Raw genomic sequence first — 22,509 nt, 5'->3', positions numbered from 1 at the left:
CATGGTGACCCTACAGTGACCCCATAACCCCCCTGGGGACCCTGCAGCGACCCTACAACAACACCGGGGTGCCCCTACAGTGACCCTAAACATGAGTGACCCTGCAGTGACCCCATAACCCCATGGGGACCCCAAAACCCCATAACCCCCCTGGTGACCCCACAGTGACCCCATAACCCCCCTGGTGACCCCACAGCGACCCCACAACCCCATGAGTGACCCTGCAGTGACCCCATAACCCCCCTGGGGATCCCAAAACCCCACAACCCCCTGGTGACCCCACAGCGGCCCCACAGAACCGGGGGTTGGGGGGGGGGGGCGCCGTTCCCAGGGCAACGCCGGGGGGGGGGGGGGGGCGCCCCCGCCGCTGTCGCGCAACGGCCGCCGCCGTAAAGCGGCGCGCGCGGTGCCGCAAAAGCGTCGGCCGGCGCCGCCAAGCGAGGCGGCGGGGGCGGCGCGTTAAAGATGGCGGCGGCGGGGCCCGGTCCCGGGGCCGGCGCTGGAGCGGCCGGGGGGACCCGCGGCGGCCGCCACTGAGCCCGGCCGCACCCCCCGGCACCGTCCGGGACCCGCCGGGAGCCTCCGGGACGCTCGGGTCGGTGCGCGGCCTCCGCCGGCCCCGGTGCGGCCGCGGCCCCCGCGGGCTCGGGCCTGCCCCGGGCCCGGGGCGGGATCCCGGGAGGGGCGGGGGGAGCCCGGGGGGAGGTTTGGGGGTACCCCGAGTGTTCGGGGGGGACTTTGGGCGAGCCCCGGAGGGAGCCCGGCGGGGTTTGGGGGGGCCCTGAGGGGTCCGGGGGGGTTTTGGGGGACCCTGGGGGGGTTTGGGGGGACCCTGGAGTTTTCTGGGGGGAATCTCGGGGCTTTTGGGGAGGTTTTGGGGGGTCCTTGTTGCTTTTGGGGGGGCCTTGTTGCTTTTGGGGGGTCCTTGTTGCTTTTGGGGGGGTTTTGGAGAACCCGTGAATTTTTTGGGGGGGTCCCTTGGGGGTTTTGGGGCGTCCTTGAGCCTTTGGGGGATCCCTTAGGGAGGTCCTTGGGTTTTTGGGGGGTCCTGGGTGGGGTTTTGGGGGACCCTTGAGTTTTTTTGGGGAGTTTTGAGGGTCCTTGAGGTTTTTTTGAGGGGATCCCTGAGACTCTGGGGGTCCCTGAGGGGCGGTCCCTGAGGTTTTTGGGATCTGGGAATTTTTGGGGTGATCCCCAAGCTTTTGGGAGGGGTCCCCCGATATTTTTTGGGGGGGGGATGGTTCCCGGAGGTTTTTTTTTGGGGTCCTCTGAGACTTGGGAGGTCCCCAAAAACTGGGAATTCCCAGGCAATGAGGGGAATTCTCAGGGATTTCCCAAAAATTAGGAATCCCCAAAAATTTGGGGTCCCCAAGGACGGAGAGAATTTTTTTGGGATTGGGGAGGGGGGGGGCGTTCCCCAAAGTTTGGGGTCCCCAAAAATGGGGAATTCCCAAGGATCAGGGAGTTCCCAGGAATCTGTGGGGGATTGTCAGCAGTTGGAAGATCCCAAAAAAATTGGGATTTTTCCATGGGATTTGGGGCTTTGGGGGGGGGGTTCCCCAATATTTGGGAATTTTCAAGGATCAGGGGGGGTCCCCAAGGACTGGGGGAGGAGTCCCCAAAATTTGGGGTTCTTTAGGAATTGGGGGGGGGATTTCCAGGAATTTGGGGGTTTCCCAGGAATTTGGGGGTTTCCTAGGAATTTGGGATGGTTCCCCAGGGATTTTGGGGGTCCCCAGGGATGGGGGTCCCCAAAATTGGGGGTCCCTGACCTTTGACCCCCACGCTCCCCCCAGCTCCAGCCCCGCTGTCCCCGGCACCTGGCCCAGGTGAGTGCGCCCGGGTCCCGCGGGGTGGGGGGGATTTGGGGGATTTTTTGGGGGTTTTGGGGGGGATTTTGGGAAGATTTTTGGGGTTTCGGGGGGTTTTTGGTATTTCTTAAGGCTTAGGGGAACTCCTGGGACATCCCAAGGGATTTGGGGGATCCATCCCTGAGGATTTGGGGCCTTCATCCTGTGGAATTTGGAGGTTTCATTCCTGAGGATTTGGGTTCTCCATCCCAAAGGATTTGAGGGATCCATCCCGAGGGATTTGGGGGCTCCATCCTGTGGAATTTGGGGGTTTCATTCCTGAGGATTTGGGGCTCCATCCTGTGGAATTTGGGGGTTTCATCCCTGAGGATTTGGGGGCTCCATCCCAAAGGATTTGAGGGATCCATCCCAAGGGATTTGGGGGATCAATGCTGTGGAATTTGGGGGTTTCATCCCTGAGGATTTGGGGGATCCATTCCTGAGGGATTTTGGGCATCCATCCTGAGGGATTTGTGTTCTCCATCCCAAAGGATTTGGGGGATCCATGCCGAGGGATTTTGGGGATCCATCCCAAAAGATTTTGGGGATCCATCCCGAGGGATTTGGGGGCTCCATCCTGTGGAATTTGGGGGTTTCATCCCTGAGGATTTGGGGGATCCATCCCAAAAGATTTGGGGGATTCATCCCTGAGGGATTTGGGTTCTCCATCCCAAAGGATTTGAGGGATCCATCCCAAGGGATTTGGGGGATCAATGCTGTGGAATTTGGGGGTTTCATCCCTGAGGATTTGGGGGATCCATTCCTGAGGATTTGGGGGATCCATCCTGAAGGATTTGGATTCTCCATCCCAAAGGCTTTGGAGGATCCATCCCTGAGGGATTTTGGGATTTTATCCTGAAGGATTTGGGGGATCCATTTAGGAGGATTTTGGGGCTTTGTTCCTGAGGATTTGGGGATTTCATCCCAGAGGATTTGCAGTTCCATTCCTGAGGATTTGGGGCCTCCAGTTTCTCCCAGTTTCTTCTCCCAGTTTTTCTCCCAGTTTTTCTCCCAGTCTCTCCCAGTTTCAGTTTATCTCAGTTCCTCCCAGTTTACCCCAGCTTTTGTCCCAGTTTCTCTCCCAGTTTGTCTCCCAGTTTCTCCCAGTTCACCCCAGTTTTTCTCCCACTTTATCTCAGTTTCTCCCAGTTTTTCTCCCAGTTTCTCCCAGTTTCAGTTTATCTCAGTTCCTCCAAGTTTACCCCAGCTTTTGTCCCAGTTTCTCCCCATCTCTCCCAGTTTTTATCCCAGTCTCTCCCAGTTTCTCCCACTTGCAGTTTCTCCCAGTCTCTCCCATTTTTTTTCCCAGTTTCTCTCCCAGTCTCTCCCAGTTTCTCTCCCAGTCTCTCCCAGTTTGGGGGGGCAGCAGGGAGGCTGGATCCCGTTTCCAGAGGCTCTGGAATGCCCCGGGATGTTTTTGGGATATTTTTGGGAGCAGCAGCGTCAGCCTGAGCCTGTCCAGATGCGCTCAGGCAGCCGCGGAATCCCGGGATTTTGGGAGCATTCCCTGCAAATTCCCAAATTTCCCACCCCCCTCTGGATCAGGAATGGATTCCCAGCCTTGGGAAGCTCCTTCCCCATCCCTCACCTGGGAATGGGAGCAAAAAATTCCCGGGATTGGAGGCGAAAATGGTGGGGTTTGAAGGGGGAGGGGTAATTCCAGTGCTGGCCCTTGGCGTTGTGTGGGATTCCAGCAGAATTCCAGGGAATTCCATGGAATTCCAGGGCTCTGCTGCTGCCCATTCCCACGGGAATGGGGTTTTTTGGGAGGCTGGGGGACTGGCACGGCTCTCCTGGAGAGATTCCAGAGGGAATTTTTGGTGGGAATGTGTTTAAAGGTGGATCTTTAGAATCCCAGATCCCTCGGGATCGGATTTTCCCGGGATGCTGAGCAGGGCTTGGGTGTCCTGGAGCGTTCCCAGGTGGTTTTTCCATGGAAAATGGGAATTTTGGGAACAGCCAGGCCAGGCATGGGTGTCCTGGAGCATTCCCAGGTGGCTTTTCCATGGAAAATGGGGATTTTGGGAGTGCCCACAGTGCTGGGGTGGGTTGGGGACAAGGGGACATCCTGTGGTGGCCATGGCAGGGCCGCTCCAGCTCCGTGTCATGGTGTCCCCATGTCCCCCTGTCCCCATGTCTGTGTGTCCCTCTGTCCCCCTGTCCCCCTGTCCTGTGTCCCCCTGTCCCTGTGTCCCCGTGTCCTCCTGTCCTGTGTCCCCATATCCTCATGTCCCCATGTCCCCCTGTCCCTTGTCCTGTGTCCCCATGTCCCCCTGTCCCCATGTCTCATGTCCCCATGTCCCCATGTCCCCCTGTCCTGTGTCCCCCTGTCCCTGTGTCCCCCTGTCCCTGTGTCCCCGTGTCCTCCTGTCCCCCTGTCCCCTGTCCTGTGTCCCCATGTCCCCGTGTCCCTGCAGGGATTCCCGTGGGAAGCGGCGATGTCGGACAAGGGCGGCAGCATGGACGGCAGGACGGACATTGTCAACGGTGAGGGGACAGCTGGGGACAGGGAGGGGGACAGGGGGACAGCCAAGGGATGCTCAGGGGACACCCAGGGGCACTGGGGATAGCTCAGGGGACATCCAGAGGGGCATGGAGTGGGACAGGGGACAGGGGGAGGACCAAGGGACAAACAGGGACAGTGTCACAGTGGCACTGAGGGTGATACTGTGACAGAGGGACAGGGTGGCAGGGTCATAGGAAGCAGGACGGGAGGGGACAGCAGGGGTGACAGGGTGGCAATGAAGGTGGCAGGCTGTGGCAAGTGACAGTGAACATGGCAGGGATGGTGACAAGGGAACGGTGACAGCGAGGGTGGCAGCAGAGGTGACAGTGAGGGGGCCAGGGTGGCAGTGATGGTGACAAAGTGACTGTGGTGGTGACAGCGACAGTGCCAGGGTGTCAGCACAGGCGCCAGCCACGGTGCCACCACACTGTCCCCATGTCCCTGTCCCCAGGCCTGTCCAGCAGCCCCAAGGACATGTCTGCCGAGGAGGGCCGGTGTCACTGTGCTGTCCCTGTGGCAGTGTGACACTGGTGACACTGTGCTGTCCCCATGGCAGTGTGACACTGTGCTGTCCCCATGTCCCCGTGGCAGTGTGACACTGTGACACTGTGCTGTCCCTGTCCCCAGGCAGCCTGTCCAGCAGCCCCGAGGACATGTCTGCCAAGGAGGGCCGGTGTCACTGTGCTGTCCCCATGGCAGTGTGACACTGGTGACACTGCTGTCCCCATGTCCCTGTCCCCAGGCAGCCTGTCCAGCAGTGTGGTGACACTGGTGTCACTGTGCTGTCCCCATGTCCCCGTGGCAGTGTGACACTGGTGACACTGCTGTCCCCGTGGCAGTGTGACACTGTGACACTGTCCCCATGTCCCTGTCCCCAGGCCTGTCCAGCAGCCCCGAGGACATGTCTGCCGAGGAGGGCCGGTGTCACTGTGCTGTCCCTGTGGCAGTGTGACATTGTGACACTGTGCTGTCCCCATGTCCCCATGGCAGTGTGACACTGTGACACTGTGCTGTCCCCATGTCCCTGTCCCCAGGCAGCCTGTCCAGCAGTGTGGTGACACTGTGACACTGTGCTGTCCCCATGGCAGTGTGACACTGGTGTCACTGTGCTGTCCCCGTGGCAGTGTGACACTGTGACACTGTGCTGTCCCCGTGGCAGTGTGACACTGTGACACTGTCCCCATGTCCCTGTCCCCAGGCAGCCTGTCCAGCAGTGTGGTGACACTGGTGTCACTGTGCTGTCCCCATGTCCCCGTGGCAGTGTGACACTGTGACACTGTCCCCATGTCCCTGTCCCCAGGCAGCCTGTCCAGCAGCCCCGAGGACATGTCTGCCGAGGAGGGCCGCGAGACGTCCTCGGGGATCGAGGTGGAGGCGTCCGACCTGAGCCTGAGCCTGACGGGCGACGACGCCGGGGCCGCGCGGGGCCGCGCCAGCGACAGCGACAGCTCCGGCGACAAGGACAGCGACAGCATGGACGACACCGGCCACTACTCCATCCCCGAGGAGCCGCGGCACGACGAGGACGAGGACGAGGAGGAGGAGGAGGAGGAGGAAGAGCCGCGCGCCCGGCGCAGGGTGCCCCGCAAGCGGCCGCCGCACGAGCGCGACTCGTCCGACGAGGAGCAGGCGCTGGAGGACTGGGTGGCTGTTGGTTCTGTCAGCTTTGCAGAGGGGAGGCTGAGGGGCTAAATGGGGGGTTAAAAGAGGTTTTAGGTGAGGTTTTAAAAGAGGTTTTAAGTGAGGTTTTAAGTGAGGCTTTAAAAGATTTTATTCTGTTCTCGGTCTCGGTGCATAGTGAGACACAGGAGATGTAAAATGTGATGGCTGTTGGTTCTGTCAGCTTTGCAGAGGGGAGGCTGAGGGGCTAAATGGGGGGTTAAAAGAGGTTTTAAGTGAGGTTTTAAGTGAGGCTTTAAAAGATTTTATTCTGTTCTCGGTCTCGGTGCATAGTGAGACACAGGAGATGTAAAATGTGATGGCTGTTGGTTCTGTCAGCTTTGCAGAGGGGAGGCTGAGGGGCTAAATGGGGGGTTAAAAGAGGTTTTAAGTGAGGTTTTAAGTGAGGTTTTAAGTGAGGTTTTAAGTGAGGCTTTAAAAGATTTTATTCTGTTCTCGGTCTTGGTGCATAGTGAGACACAGGAGATGTAAAATGTGATGGCTGTTGGTTCTGTCAGCTTTGCAGAGGGGAGGCTGAGGGGCTGCTGATTAACCCAGTAGGATATTAATTAAGGAAACATCTCCCATCCATACTCAGCATTGTCTTTCACCAATTAGGAGAGATCTGGGTAATTCAGGCTTCTGAAGCCCTTTTTATTTTTCCCCCTTCTTTTTCCACTGAGAATTACGTCTGTACAGCACTGACTGAAATAAGCCAGTTTACAGCTAAAACATACTGCAACACCTACTGGAAGTAGGAGAACTGAAGGAAAAAGGAGCTTATCATTTCAAAAAATAACGAGGGACCCAAAGTGACCCTACAGTAACATCGGGGTGACCCTAAATACCAGTGACCCTACAGTAACGTCAGTTTTTTCTGTAAAAACAGAAAGTTTTTACACTTGATTATGGAAAGTGACCCTAAAATATCTTTGGGGTGACCCTAAACACGGGCAACCCTACAATAACGTTGGTTTTCTCTGTAAAAACTGAGAAAGTTTTTCATTATGGAGGGTCACCCTACAGTAACATCAGGGTGACCCTAAACATGAGTGACCCTACAGTAACGCTGGTTTTCTCTGTAAAAACTGAGAAAGTTTTTCATTATGGAGGGTGACCCTAAACACGAGTGACCCTACAATAACAAGAGATCCAAAGTGACCCTACAGTAACATCAGGGTGACCCTAAACACCAGTGACCCTACAGTAACATTGGTTTTGTCTGTAAAAACTGAGAAAGTTTTTCATTATGGAGGGTCACCCTAAACACCAGTGACCCTACAGTAACGTTGGTTTTCTCTGTAAAAACTGAGAAAGTTTTTCATTATGGAGGGCCACCCTACAGTAACATTGGGGTGACCCTAAACACAGACAACCCTACAATAACATTGGTTTTCTCTGTAAAAACTGAGAAAGTTTTTCATTATGGAGGGTGACCCTAAACACCAGTGACCCTACAATAACAAGGGACCCAAAGTGACCCTACAGTAACATCGGGGTCACCCTAAACACCAGTGACCCTACACTAACGTCGGTTTTCTCTGTAAAAACACCGAGTTTTTCCCCTCGCTTGTGCAAGACACAAAGCAAACCCTGCCAGATCGTAGACTCCTGTACGTTACCCCTAGCAGGCGACAGGATCCACGCCGTGCCAACACCCGTGTGTGTCCCCAGGTGGCCTCGGAGACGTGGGCGCTGCCGCGGCCGCGCTGGCGGGCGATCCCGGCGCTGCGGCAGCGCCAGCTGGGCGGCTGCTCGCGCTTCGTGGCGCAGGCCTGCGGCGCCCGGCTCTTCGTGCAGAAGTTCCGGCTGCAGCACGGCCTGGAGGGGCACACGGGCTGCGTCAACACGCTGCACTTCAACCAGCGCGGCACCCGCCTGGCCAGCGGCAGCGACGACCTCAAGGTGCTGGTGTGGGACTGGCTGCGGCGCCGGCCCGTGCTGCAGTTCGACAGCGGGCACAAGAGCAACGTCTTCCAGGTGGGCACGGCGGGGTTTTGGGGTGGAATCACCCAGGGGACGCGTTGGCCGGGTGGGTTTCCTGAAGTTCACGGCGTGTGCTGAAATTTGTCGGGCTGTTTGGGGTGGGAGAGGCCAAGAAAAGCTCAGCTGGGAAAGGAGTGAAGGAACGTGGGAGCAAGTTGGGTGTGATTTTGGGGTGGAATCCCAAAGGGGTGCCCCAGGATCCATCATCTGGATGGATTTCCTGAAGTTCACGGGTGTGTCTTGAAATTTATCGGGCTGAGGGTTCCTGTTTGGGGTGGGAGAGGCCAAGAAAAGCTCAGCTGGGAAAGGGAACGCTTGGGAAAAGTGTCACTGGAGTGAAGGGATGTGGGAACAGGTTGGGTGGGGTTTTGGGGTGGAATCCCAAAGGGGTGCCCCAGGATCCATCATCTGGATGGATTTCCTGAAGTTCACGGGTGTGTCTTGAAATTTATCGGGCTGAGGGTTCCTGTTTGGGGTGGGAGAGGCCAAGAAAAGCTCAGCTGGGAAAGGGAACGCTTGGGAAAAGTGTCACTGGAGTGAAGGGATGTGGGAACAGGTTGGGTGGGGTTTTGGGGTGGAATCCCAAAGGGGTGCCCCAGGATCCATCATCTGGATGGATTTCCTGAAGTTCACGGGTGTGTCTTGAAATTTATCGGGCTGAGGGTTCCTGTTTGGGGTGGGAAAGGGTCCCAAAAAATCCCAAAGGGGTGTCTCGGCATCCATCATCCAGATGGGTTTCCCAAAGTTTGTGGGTGTTTGTTTAGGTGGTGGTCTAAAGTTTATCGGGTTGAGGGTTCCTGTTCGGGGTGGGAGAGGGTCCCAGGAACAGCAGAGCTGGGAAAGGGAATGCTTGGGAAAGGATCTGGGAACGGGTCCCCAAATCCCACAGGTGTGCCCTGAAATCCATCATCTTGGGGGTCTCGTTTTTGGGATGGGAGAGGGTCCCAGGAAGAGCTCAGCTGGGACAGGGAAAGGTGGCACTGGAGAGAAGGGATGTGGGAGCACATTAAGATTTTGGGATGATTCCCAGGGGAGAGTTTGGGCTGATACCCCAGGAGATTTTGGGATGATTCCCAGGGGAGATTTTGGGATGATTCCCAGGGGAGAGTTTGGGATGATTCCCAAGAGAACTGGGACAATTCCCAGAACAATTCCTTTCCCCTCCCCACCTCCTCTGCGATTCCCCCTTTCTTTCCCCCTCTCCCCCTGTCCCTTTTTCCCATTTTTTCCCTGATTTCCATGTTTTTCCAGGCCAAGTTCCTGCCCAACAGCGGTGACTCCACGCTGGCCATGTGTGCCCGGGACGGGCAGGTGCGCGTGGCCGAGCTCTCGGCCACCCAGTGCTGCCGCAGCACCAAGCGCGTGGCCCAGCACAAGGGGGCTTCCCACAAGGTGAGGGGGATCCCAAAATTCCAAATCCCGGGATTTGGGGTGCCTGGGAATGGGGGAACGCAGTGGGAATGGGGTGGGAGCAGGGGATGTCACCACAGAGGTGACAGAGCTGTCATAGCACCGAGCCCAGCACAAGGGGGACTCCCACAAGGTGAGAGGGATCCCGGGAATGGCAAATCCCAGGATTTGGGGTGTCTGGGAATGGGGGAATTGTGTGGGAATGGGATGGGGATGTCACCACCCAGGTGACACCCGGTGCTGTCACAGCACTGAGCGCGTGGCCCAGCACAAGGGGGCTTCCCACAAGGTGAGGGGGATCCCAGAATGCCAAATCCCAGGATTTGGGGTGCTTGGGAATCGGGGAGATCTCCTTTTCCTGGAGATCCAAGGGGGTTTTGGGAGAAAGGAAGGGATTTTCCCACTTCTTGTGTGCAGCGGAAATCAATTCCCAAATGTTTCAAGGCTTGGATGTGGCCATTGTCACCTGTGATGAGGGGGGTGGGTTTAGCCACTCAGCTCCATTAAAATCCAGGAATTTGGGGATTTTCCCACGTTTTGGTTGCAATTCAGACTCTTGTCTGCGCTGTTGTCCCCATGACATCACCCAGATGACATCACTGCAGTTCAGGGCGGGAATCCCCAAACCTGGGGTTTTTCCAGGTGGATTTTCCTGGTTTTGGGGATTTTTGGGAGCTATTCCCTCTGTTTTTTCCCTTTTTTCCCCCAATCCCAGCTGGCGCTGGAGCCAGACTCGCCCTGCACGTTCCTGTCTGCGGGGGAGGACGCCGTGGTCTTCACCATCGACCTGCGGCAGGACCGGCCCGCCTCGTGAGTGAGGGGAAAATGGGAGTTCTGAGGGGAAAAGTGGGAATTCTGAGGGGAAAAGTGGGAATTCTGAGGGGAAAAGTGGGAATTCTGGGCGGGAAATGGGAATTCTGTGGGAAGAAAAGGGGATTTGGGATGGGAAACGGGCATTCCATTGATCTGCAGCAGGACTGGCCTGCCTTGGAAGTGACAGGGTAACAGGAATTCTGAGGGGAAAAGTGGGAATTCTGAGGGGGAAAATTGGGAATTCTGAGGGGAAAAGTGGGAATTCTGGATGGGAAATGGGAATTCTGTGGGAAGAAAAGGGGATTTGGGATGGGAAATGGGGATTCCATCAATGTGAAGCAGGGCCGGCCTGCCTCGGAAGTGATGGGGTAAACAGGAATTCTGAGGGGAAAAGTGGGAATTCTGAGGGGGAAAATGGGAATTCTGAGGGGAATATTGGGAATTCTGAGGGGAAAAGTGGGAATTCTGAGGGGAAAAGTGGGAATTCTGGGTAGGAAATGGGAATTCTGTGGGAAGAAAAGGGGATTTGGGATGGGACACGGGCATTCCATTGATCTGCAGCAGGACTGGCCTGCCTTGGAAGTGACAGGGTAACAGGAATTCTGAGGGGAAAAGTGGGAATTCTGAGGGGGAAAATTGGGAATTCTGAGGGGAAAAGTGGGAATTCTGGATGGGAAATGGGAATTCTGTGGGAAGAAAAGGGGATTTGGGATGGGAAATGGGGATTCCATCAATGTGAAGCAGGGCCGGCCTGCCTCGGAAGTGATGGGGTAAACAGGAATTCTGAGGGGAAAAGTGGGAATTCTGAGGGGGAAAATGGGAATTCTGAGGGGAATATTGGGAATTCTGAGGGGAAAAGTGGGAATTCTGAGGGGAAAAGTGGGAATTCTGGGTAGGAAATGGGAATTCTGTGGGAAGAAAAGGGGATTTGGGATGGGACACGGGGATTCCATTGATCTGCAGCAGGGCCAGCCTGCCTTGGAAGTGACCAGAAAACCAGGAATTCTGAGGGGAATAGTGGGAATTCTGAGGGGAAAATTGGGAATTCTGAGGGGAAAAGTGGGAATTCTGGGCGGGAAATGGGAATTCTGTGGGAAGAAAAGGGGATTTGGGGTGGGAAACGGGGATTCCATTGATCTGCAGCAGGGCCAGCCTGCCTTGGAAGTGACGGGGTAAACAGGAATTCTGAAGGGGAAAATTGGGAATTCTGAGGGGGAAAATTGGGAATTCTGAGGGGAAAAGTGGGAATTCTGGATGGGAAATGGGAATTCTGTGGGAAGAAAAGGGGATTTGGGATGGGAAATGGGGATTCCATCAATGTGAAGCAGGGCCGGCCTGCCTCGGAAGTGATGGGGTAAACAGGAATTCTGAGGGGAAAAGTGGGAATTCTGAGGGGGAAAAGTGGGAATTCTGAGGGGAAAAGTGGGAATTCTGAGGGGAAAAGTGGGAATTCTGGGCGGGAAATGGGAATTCTGTGGGAAGAAAAGGGGATTTGGGGTGGGAAACGGGGATTCCATTGATCTGCAGCAGGGCCAGCCTGCCTTGGAAGTGACGGGGTAAACAGGAATTCTGAAGGGGAAAATTGGGAATTCTGAGGGGGAAAATTGGGAATTCTGAGGGGAAAAGTGGGAATTCTGGATGGGAAATGGGAATTCTGTGGGAAGAAAAGGGGATTTGGGATGGGAAATGGGGATTCCATCAATGTGAAGCAGGGCCGGCCTGCCTCGGAAGTGATGGGGTAAACAGGAATTCTGAGGGGAAAAGTGGGAATTCTGAGGGGAATATTGGGAATTCTGAGGGGAAAAGTGGGAATTCTGGGTAGGAAATGGGAATTCTGTGGGAAGAAAAGGGGATTTGGGATGGGAAACGGGGATTCCATTGATCTGCAGCAGGGCCAGCCTGCCTTGGAAGTGACCAGAAAACCAGGAATTCTGAGGGGAATAGTGGGAATTTTGAGGGGAAAATTGGGAATTCTGAGGGGAAAAGTGGGAATTCTGGGCGGGAAATGGGAATTCTGTGGGAAGAAAAGGGGATTTGGGATGGGAAACAGGGATTCCATTGATCTGCAGCAGGACTGGCATGCCTCAGAAGTGACGGGGTAAACAGGAATTCTGAGGGGAAAAGTGGGAATTCTGAGGGAAATATTGGGAATTCTGAGGGGAAAATTGGCAATTCTGGGTGGGAAATGGGAATTCTGTGGGAAGAAGAGGGGATTTGGGGTGGAAAATGGAGATTCTGTCGATTCGCGGCAGGACCGGCCGTGCCTCATGAGTGAGGGGAAAAACAGGAATTCTGAGGGGAAAAATGGGAATTCTGTGGAAAAAAGGGGATGTTGTGGGGGGGGAAAAGTGGATTTTAGATGTGAGACAGGTGTGGGTTTGGGAATAACAGGTGGGAAGTGGGGAAAAACGGGAATCTGGAGGGGAAGCAGGTGGGATTTGGGGAAAAACCAGGGTTTTTTTTTTTGGAAATCAGGGATTTTTGGGGAAATCAGGTTATTTTTGGCTTGGGATTTTTTGGAAAATTGAGATTTTTGGAGGAAAATTTGGTATACTTTGAATGAATATTGAAAAATGAATATTTTTGGGAGAAAAATGGAATTTTTTTTGAAAATGGAGTTTTTTGGGGGAAAATTTTTTTTTTTTTTTTTTAACCAGAATAATTTTGTGAGAAAACCTTTTTTTGGGGGAAAGCAGATTGTTTTTTGGGGGAAAACCACTGGTTTTTGAGGGAAAACTGGCTGTTTTTTGAGGAAACCCAGGGACTCTTGGGCGAAACCTGATTATTTTTAGAGGGAAAACTGGTTTTTTTTTGTGGGAAAAGCAGGGATTTTTTTGGGTAAAACAGTTTTTCTGTCTCACTGTATTTTCCCAAGCCTCTGAGCTGTCATTCTGGAGGCTGATCCAGCCCAAATCCCAGGGTTTCATAACCAGGACGAGCCCTTTAATCCCTGATCCCGCCGGAATCCGCGGCTGGAGCCGATCCCAACCCCCTCCCTGGGCTGCATCCCTTTGGAATTCTCACCCTGGCAGAGCCAACCCCAAATTTTCCCTCCTGGAATGGCCCAAATTCCCTCAAATCCAAGCTGTTTTCAGAGATTTTTTGGAAAAATTGGGTTTGGTTTTTTTTTTAATGGGGTTTTTTTGGGGAAAAAAAGTGGGGATTTTGGGGGAAAATTGGGATCTTGGGGGGAATAATGGGGATTTTGCAGGGAATAATGGGGAATGGTGGAAAGGAAAATGAGGATTGTGTCAGGAAAATGGGGATTTTTTTTTTTTGGAAAAATGGGAATTTGGTAGGGGAAACAGGCAGGATTTGGGGGATAACAGGTAGAGTTGGGGGAAAATCCGTGTTTTTTTGGGAAATCACATTTCCCTTGGGAATTTCCAACCCCCTCCCTGTCCTTTGGGCTGGATCCCTTTGGAATTCTCACCCTGGTCGAGCCAACCCTGAATATTTCTCTCCTGGAATGCCCCAAATTCCCACAAATCCCAGCTGTTTTTAGGGGAAAACTCCCCCAAATCCCATTTTCCCTTTGAGAATTCTCCCAGTGCGCCCCAAACCCTGCAGATTTTCCCTTAGGGAATATTCCCCACCCTCATTGCCCAAATCCTGCTGAATTTGGGGATTTTCTCCCCTGGGAATTCCCATTCCTGGTTTGGGCTGGGAATTGGGCTGGGATTGGGGTTGATCCCAAGGGTTTTTCCCAGGAAATTGGTGGTGACGAAGGAGAAGGAGAAGAAGGTCGGGCTCTACACCATCTTTGTCAACCCTGCCAACACCTCCCAGTTCGCTGTGGGCGGCCGCGACCAGTTCGTGAGGTGAGGCCAAACTGGGAGCACTGGGAGGGCCAAAATCCTGGGATTTCCCATCCCAAATCCAGCCTTTCCCCATCCCAAATCCAGCCTTTCCCCTTCCCACATCTGGGGCTTCCCAAATGCTCCCCTGCCCCTTTCTGAATCTGCCTGGTTCCCTTCCCAAACCAGGGGCTGGGACCAGTTTGGGAGGTGAGGCCAAACTGGGAGCACTGGGAGAGCCCAGATCCAGGGATTCCCCATCCCAAATCCAGGGATTTCCCTTCCCAAATCCAGGGATTCCCAAATCCACCTCTTTCCCTTCCTAAATCCCCAATTTTACCTTCCCAAATCCGGGACTGGGACCAGTTTTTGTGGTGAGGCCAAACTGGGAGCACTGGGAGGGCCAAAATCCATGATTTCCTCACCTCAAATCCATGAATTCCTCTTCCCAAATCCAGGGATTTCCCTTCCCAAATCCAGCACTTCCCAAATCCCCAACTTCCCCTTCCCAAATTCCCCATTCCCAAATCGGGGGCTCGGACCAGTTCATCCAGTGAGGCCAAACTGGGAGCACTGGGAGCCCCCAAATCTGGGTGGATCCCGGCACAGAATTCCAGGGAATTTTAGGATGGAATCTGGGGCATGGGAATTTTTTTTTTCTGCCCCAAATCCCCAGGGAATTTTAGGATGGAATTTTGGCTATGGGAAGATCATTCCTGCCCCAAATCCCCAGGGAATTTCAAGATGGAATTTTGGGCGTGGGAACATAATTTCTGTCCCAAATCTGGGCTTATCCTGGCACAAAAATCCCAGGGAATTTTAGGATGGAATTTTGGGTGTGGGAACATAATTTCTGTCCCAAATTTGGGTTTATCCTGGCACAAAAATCCCAGGGAATTTTAGGATGGAATTTTGAGCCCTGGGATCTCAGAATGGGAATTTTGGGGTTAAAAAAGCCTCCCTGGAGTGAATCCAACCTTTTTTTTTCCCCCTGTTTCCTGCAGGATTTATGATCAGAGGAAAATCGATGAGAACGAGAACAACGGAGTCCTGAAGAAGTTCTGCCCTCACCACCTGGTACTGGGGATACTGGGAGCACTGGGAGCACTGGGAGGGCACTGGGAGCACTGGGATCACCCCATGGGAAGAGGCTGCTCCTTTTCCTGGAAAACCCTTCAGGAAGAGGTGGAAAAAACTCCCAGAAATCTTTTTTTTGGGTTTTTTTTCCCCCCTCAATCCCCATTTTCTGCCTCCCTAAATCCTCATCTGGGAGTTTAACACTCAGAATTCCCAGGGAAAGGGGCTGGATCCGAGGTTTTTCCCACTTTTCCAGGTGAACTGCGAGTCCAAAGCCAACATCACCTGCCTGGTCTACAGCCACGACGGCTCAGGTGAGTCCAGGTGGGGATTTGGGGAGTTCTGGGGGGTCCCACTCCTTCAAACCCCCTCATTTCTCACCAAAAAAATCAGATTTTCCCCAAAAATACTCATTTTCCAAAAAAACCCCACCTGTTTATCCTCAAACAAACACCTCTTCCTCCTAAAAAAACTGGCTTCCCCTCACCAAATCCCATGTTTTCCAAAATAAAAGTAATTTCCCCCTCAAAAAAACCCTGTTGAGCTCCAGACCCTCCTGCTTTTCCCCATTTTCCTCCCGTTTTTCCCATTTTCCTGCTGTTTTTCCCCTTCCCCCATTTTTTTCCTTTTCCCCATTTCCCCTGCTGGTTTTCACCATTTCCCCTCCTGTTTTTTTCTCCATTTTCCTGCTGGTTTTCTCCCTTTCCCCATTTTCCCCATTCTCCTCCTGGTTTTCCCCATTCTCCTCCCATTTTTTCCCGTTTTCCTCCCGTTTTTCCCCTTCCCCCATCTCCCCATTCCACTTCTCCCCATTTTTTCCCTTCTCCCCATTTTCCTGCTGTTTTTCCCCATCTTCCCACTGTTTTTTTTTTTTCCATTTCCTTGCTGCTTTTCCTTGATTCCTCCCCATTTATTCCCCATTTCCCCCATTTCCCCCTTGTTTCTTTCCCAGTTTCCCCGTTTATTCCCATTTCCCTGTGTTTATTCCCATTTCCTGTGTTTATTCCCATTTTCTCCCCATTTATTCCCATTTCCCCCATTTATTCCCGTTCCCCCCCCCGTTTATTCCTGTTCTCCCCCCGTTTATTCCCATTTTCTCCCCATTTATTCCCATTTCCTGTGTTTATTCCCCTTTTCCCCCCATTTACTCCCGTTTTCCCCCCATTTATTCCCGTTTTCTCCCCGTTTATTCCCATTTTCCCCCCATTTATTCCCATTTTCTCCCCATTTATTCCCATCTCCCTCCCGTTTATTCCCATTTTCCTGTGTTTTTCCCATTTCTCACCATTTATTCCCCTTTTCCCCCCATTTATTCCCGTTTTCCCCCCGTTTATTCCCATTTTCTCCCCATTTATTCCCATTTTCCCCCGTTTATTCCCATTTTCTCCCCATTTATTTCCATTTCCCCTATTTATTCCTGTTTTCCCCCATTTATTCCCATTTTCCCCCCATTTTTTCCCATTTCTCCCCCGTTTATTCCCGTGTTTATTCCCGTGTTTTTCCCGTGTTTATTCCCGTGTTTTTCCCGTGTTTTTCCCGTGTTTTCCCCACGTGTGTCCCCGTTGCAGAGCTGCTGGCCTCGTACAACGACGAGGACATTTACCTGTTCGACTCGGCGCACAGCGACGGCGCGCAGTACAGCCGGCGCTACAAGGGGCACCGCAACAATGCCACGGGTAACACCCCAAAAACAGCCCAAAATCCATCCCAAATCCACCCCAAAACCAGCCTCAAATCCACCCCAAAACCAGCCCCAAATCCACCCCAAAACCAGCCCCACACCAGCCCTAAACCAGTGCAGTACAGCCGGCGCTACAAGGGGCACCGCAACAACGCCACGGGTAACGCCCCAAAAACAGCCCCAAATCACCCCAAAAACAGCCCCAAATCACCCCAAATCCAGCCCCAAAACCAGCCCCAAATCCACCCCAAAAACAGCCCCAAAAACAGCCCAAATCCACCCCAAAACCAGCCCAAATCCACCCCAAAAACAGCCCAAATCCACCCCAAATCCACCCCAAAAACAGCCCCACACCAGCCCTAAACCAGCGCAGTACAGCTGGCGCTACAAGGGGCACCGCAACAACGCCACGGGTAACGCCCCAAAACCAGCCCAAAATCCATCCCAAATCCACCCCAAATCCACCCCAAATCCACCCCAAAAACAGCCCCAAATCCACCCCAAATCCACCCCAAAAACAGCCCCAAATCCACCCCAAATCCACCCAAATCCACCCAAAAACAGCCCCACACCAGCCCTAAACCAGCGCAGTACAGCCGGCGCTACAAGGGGCACCGCAACAACGCCACGGGTAACGCCCAGAAAACAGCCAAAATCCATCCCAAATCCACCCCAAAACCAGCCCCAAATCCACCCCAAATCCACCCCAAAACCAGCCCCAAATCACCCCAAAAACAGCCCCAAATCCACCCCAAATCCACCCCAAAAACAGCCCCAAATCCACCCCAAAAACAGCCCCAAATCACCCCAAAAACAGCCCCAAATCCACCCCAAATCCACCCCAAAAACAGCCTCAAATCCACCCCTAATCACCCCAAAAACAGCCCCAAATCCACCCCAAAAACAGCCCCAAATCACCCCAAAAACAGCCCAAAATCCATCCCAAATCACCCCAAAAACAGCCCCAAAGTCCACCCCAAATCCATCCCAAATCACCCCAAAATCAGCCCAAATCCACCCCAAAAACAGCCCCAAATCACCCCAAAATCCATCCCAAATCCACCCCAAAACCAGCCCCAAAGTCAGCCTGGGAACAGCCCCAAATTACCCCAAAAATATCCCAAAACAGCCCTAAAACAATGCAGTACAGCCTGTGCTACAAGGGGCAACTGAACAGCACCACAGGGAAACACCCCAAAATACCCCAAAATACCCCAAAATACCCCAAACTACCCCCAGAACAGTCCAGTACAGCTGGTGCTACAAGGGGCACTGCAACACCACCACAGGTGGAGAAACACCCCCAAATACATCCCAATACACCCCAAAAATGACCCGAAACCACCCCAAAACACCCTGGAGATCCCAAAAAACCCCTTTTGGGAAACTTTTCCTTGCCTTCCCGGCAAGGAATTCCACTGGAGACAACCCCAACCTCCCCTTTTTCCTGTTTTTCCCCATTTTCCCCTGGTTTTTCCCCGTTTTTCCAGTGAAAGGGGTGAATTTCTACGGCCCCAAGAGCGAGTTCGTGGTGAGCGGCAGCGACTGCGGCCACATTTTCCTGTGGGAAAAATCCTCCTGCCAGATCGTGCAGTTCATGGAAGGGGACAAGGGCGGAGTGGTGAGGCCCCAAAATTCCCAAATTCCCCTTTTTTCCCCCCATCCCACCCCTGCATTCATCCCCTTTCTCCCACTGCTCCGACCCCAAAAGCAGCGGGATCGTCCCGTTCCCGTTTCCCAGGGGTTTGGGGGTGGGGCAGGATCCCAAATTTGGCCGATTCCCGAGGATCCCGTGGGATTTTTCCAGGTGTTTCCTGCAGGAAAGGGAAGTGCCTGTGCTGGGAATGGCCCCGTCCTGAATTTCCTCTGCTGGGAACTCCTGGCTCCCCTGCTTGGGGATGGGCAGGAAGGGCCCCTTCCCTTTTTCCCTTTTTCCCTTTTTCCCTTTTTCCCTTTTCCCTTTTTCCCTTTTTCCCTTTTTCCTTCCCCCCCCTTTTCCTCCCCTTTTTCCCCCTTTTCCCCCTTTTTTTCCCCTTTTCTCACCCCCTTTTCCTCATTTTTTCCCAGGTGAACTGCCTGGAGGGGCATCTCCCCTATTCCCATTCCCAATCCCATTCCTGACCCCACAATTCCCATTTTTCCCATTTTTTCCCCAGGTGAACTGCCTGCAGGGACAGCTCCCCCATTCCCAGTCTCACTCCTGACCCCACAATTCCCATTTTTCCCATTTTTTCCCCAGGTGAACTGCCTGCAGGGACAGCTCCTCCATTCCCAATCACCCTCCTGACCCCACAATTCCCATTTTTCCCATTTTTTCCCCAGGTGAACTGCCTGCAGGGACAGCTCCCCCATTCCCAATCCCCCTCCTGACCCCACAATTCCCATTTTTCCCATTTTTTCCCCATTTTTCCCCAGCTGAATTGCCTGCAGGGACAGCTCCTCCATTCCCAATCACCCTCCTGACCCCACAATTCCCATTTTTCCCATTTTTTCCCCAGGTGAACTGCCTGCAGGGACAGCTCCCCCATTCCCAGTCTCACTCCTGACCCCACAATTCCCATTTTTCCCATTTTTTCCCGTTTTTCCCCAGCTAAATTGCCTGGAGTGTCAGCTCCCCCATTCCCAATCCCCCTCCTGACCCCACAATTCCCATTTTTCCCATTTTTTCCCATTTTTTCCCCAGCTGAATTGCCTGGAATGTCAGCTCCCCCATTCCCAATCCCCCTCCTGACCCCACAATTCCCATTTTTCCCATTTTTTCCCCAGGTGAACTGCCTGCAGGGACAGCTCCCCCATTCCCAGTCTCACTCCTGACCCCACAATTCCCATTTTTCCCATTTTTTCCCCATTTTTCCCCAGCTGAATTGCCTGCAGGGACAGCTCCCCCATTCCCAATCACCCTCCTGACCCCACAATTCCCATTTTTCCCATTTTTTCCCATTTTTTCCCCAGGTGAACTGCCTGGAGCCTCACCCCCACCTGCCCGTGCTGGCCACCAGCGGGCTGGACCACGACGTGAAGATCTGGGCTCCCACGGCCGAGGCGCCCACGGAGCTGCGGGGCCTCAAGGAGGTGGGTGGGGCTGCCCCGGCCCATTCCCGGCCCATTCCCGGCCCATTCCCGGTTTTTCCCTGGAATGTGGCTCTGTTCCCCCCCCGCAGGTGATCAAGAAGAACAAGGTGGAGCGGGACGAGGACAGCCTGCACCACACGGACATGTTTGACAGCCACATGCTCTGGTTCCTCATGCACCACCTGCGCCAGCGCCGCCACCACCGGGTACGGCCGCCCCGTGCTGGGGGCACCTCTTTTCCCACTTTTCCTGCCTTTTTCCCACTTTTCCCTGCCTTTTCCCACTTTTCCCTGCTTTTTTCCCACTTTACCTGCCATTTCCCTGCTTTTTTCCCACTTTTACCTGCTTTCCCCCCACTTTTCCCTGCGTTTTCCCTGTTTTTTCCCACTTTTCCCTACCTTTGCCCTGCCTTTTTCCCACTTTTCCCTGCTTTTCCCCCACTTTTCCCTGCCTTTTCCCACTTTACCTGCCTTTTCCCACTTTTCCCTGCTTTTCCCCCACTTTTCCCTGCCTTTTCCCTGCTTTTTTCCCACTTTTACCTGCTTTTCCCCCACTTTCCTCTGCTTTTTCCCACTTTTCCCTGCTTTTCCCCCACTTTTCCCTGCTTTTTCCCTGTTTTTTCCCACTTTTCCCTTCTCCTTTCTCTGTCTTTTCCTGTTTCCTGCTTCTTTTCCTACTTTTCCCCCATTTCCCCGTTCCTGACCCCGTTCCTGCCCCCGTTCCTGTCCCCATTTCCCCATTCCTGCCATTTCCCCGTTCCTGACCCCGTTCCTGCCCCCATTTCCCCATTTCCCCGTTCCTGACCCCGTTCCTGCCCCCATTTCCCCATTTCCCCGTTCCTGCCCCCATTTCCCCATTTCCCCGTTCCTGACCCCGTTCCTGCCCCCGTTCCTGCCCCCATTTCCCCATTCCTGCCATTTCCCCGTTCCTGACCCTGTTCCTGATCCCATTTCCCCGTTCCTGACCCCGTTCCTGATCCCATTTCCCCGTTCCTGCCCCCGTTCCTGACCCCGTTCCTGCCCCCATTTCCCCATTTCCCCGTTCCTGACCCCGTTCCTGATCCCATTTCCCCGTTCCTGACCCCGTTCCTGATCCCATTTCCCCGTTCCTGACCCCGTTCCTGATCCCATTTCCCCGTTCCTGACCCCGTTCCTGCCCCCATTTCCCCATTTCCCCATTTCCCCGTTCCTGACCCCGTTCCTGCCCCCATTTCCCCGTTCCTGACCCCGTTCCTGACCCCATTTCCCCGTTCCTGACCCCGTTCCTGACCCCATTCCTGCCCCCATTTCCCCATTTCCCCGTTCCTGACCCCGTTCCTGATCCCATTTCCCCGTTCCTGACCCCGTTCCTGATCCCATTTCCCCGTTCCTGACCCCGTTCCTGATCCCATTTCCCCGTTCCTGACCCCGTTCCTGCCCCTTTCCCCCCGCAGCGCCGCCGGGACCCCGGGGCCGATTCCCCCTCGGACGATTCCGGGAGCTCCTCGGACACTTCGGACGATGAGGAGGAGGGGCCGGACCGGGTGCAGTGCATGCCCTCGTGAGCCCCCAGACCCCCAAAAAAACCCCCAAAAAAACCCCAAAACCCCCCCCAAACCCCAAACCGGGGGGGCCCCACCCCACTAACACTTGGAGCTTTGTATTGACCTTGTTCAGCCCCCCCAAATTCCCAGTTTTCCCCCTTTTTTGGGGTCCCCTTCCCCTTTTTTCCCTTTTTTCCCTTTTTTCCCCTTTTTGGGGGTCCCCTCCCCCTTTTTTCCCCTCTTTTGGGGTCTCCCCTCAATTTAGGGGGTTCTGGGGGGGGGAACCTTTACTGCCTCCCCCTCCCAGTTTTTTTGGGACCCCTCCCCCACCCTTAAGCTCTTCAAGCGCCCCCTTTTTGGGGAGGGGGGGGCTCCCACCCCTTTTTCCCCTTTTTCCCCTTTTCCCCTTTTTCCCCTTTTTTCCCCATTTTTCCCACCTTTTTTCCCCTTTCCCCCCTTTTTTTTCTCCCCCTTCTTCTCCTTTTTTCCTCCATTTTCCACCCCTTTTTCTTTTTTCCCCCATTTTTCTTTCCCCTTTTTCCCTCCCCTCTCTTCCCCCCCCGATTTTCCCAATTTTTCCCCATTTTCCCCCTCCCTTTTCCCTCATTTTTTTTCCTCTTTATTTCCTCTTTTTCCCCCCACTTTTCCCTGTTTTTCCACCATTCTCCCTTCCCATTTTTTCCTCTTATTTCTCTTATTTTTCCCCCCAACCCCCTCCCCACTTTCACCCCTTTTTTTTCCCATTTCCCCCCTTTTTTTTTCCCATTTTCCCCCTTTTTTTCCCCATTTTCCCCGGGGGGTTCACCCTCCCTCTGTACATAGCCGTGATTTGCACTTGGTTTGGCCCCTTTTACCCCCCCAAAACCCCTAAACCCCCCAAAAACTCCCTTTAATTTCCCATTTCTTTTGTCGGGGGAGGGGTTCAGGGGGGTTTTTTTGGGGGGAAACCCCCAAAATTTCCCTGTTTAGAGGCCTAATTTTATATTGTATTAAAAACCAAATGGGCCCGGGAGTTCTCCCTGGCAGAGCTGTAAAAGTTGGGATATATATTATATATAAATGCAATAAAAACGACTCAACGAGCCCCAGACTCCCCAAAATTTCTCTCCCACCCCCCCTGAACCTTTCCCCATTTT

The 22,509-nt window shown here is 53.9% G+C and overlaps 1 protein-coding gene across 3 annotated transcripts; it reads left to right on the top strand.

Annotated features, from left to right (window-relative positions):
• Window positions 1-453: 453 nt before the first annotated feature.
• DCAF8 (DDB1 and CUL4 associated factor 8) lies at window positions 454-22,456 on the top strand. Of its 3 annotated transcripts, none has more exons than XM_053966953.1 (15): window positions 454-595; window positions 1,797-1,829; window positions 4,268-4,337; window positions 5,657-6,000; window positions 7,690-7,995; window positions 9,253-9,393; window positions 10,127-10,221; window positions 13,935-14,045; window positions 15,026-15,098; window positions 15,355-15,412; window positions 16,667-16,774; window positions 18,270-18,400; window positions 19,732-19,851; window positions 19,941-20,057; window positions 21,284-22,456. In XM_053966953.1, the coding sequence occupies exons 3-15, from the start codon at window positions 4,289-4,291 to the stop codon at window positions 21,392-21,394; spliced, it is 1,764 nt and encodes a 587-aa protein (XP_053822928.1). In that variant the 5' UTR covers window positions 454-595; window positions 1,797-1,829; window positions 4,268-4,288; the 3' UTR covers window positions 21,395-22,456. The 3 variants fall into 3 exon arrangements, with proteins under 3 accessions (XP_053822928.1, XP_053822930.1, XP_053822929.1); XM_053966955.1 differs by having other exon boundaries at window positions 454-599; XM_053966954.1 differs by having other exon boundaries at window positions 454-622.
• The last annotated feature ends 53 nt before the right edge of the window (window positions 22,457-22,509 follow it).

The sequence above is a fragment of the Vidua chalybeata genome, chromosome 29, assembly GCF_026979565.1.
Source record: "Vidua chalybeata isolate OUT-0048 chromosome 29, bVidCha1 merged haplotype, whole genome shotgun sequence".
NCBI lineage: Eukaryota > Metazoa > Chordata > Aves > Passeriformes > Viduidae > Vidua > Vidua chalybeata.
The sequence above is the reverse complement of the archived record's forward strand: the minus strand, read 5'-3'. Positions and strand labels throughout refer to the sequence as shown.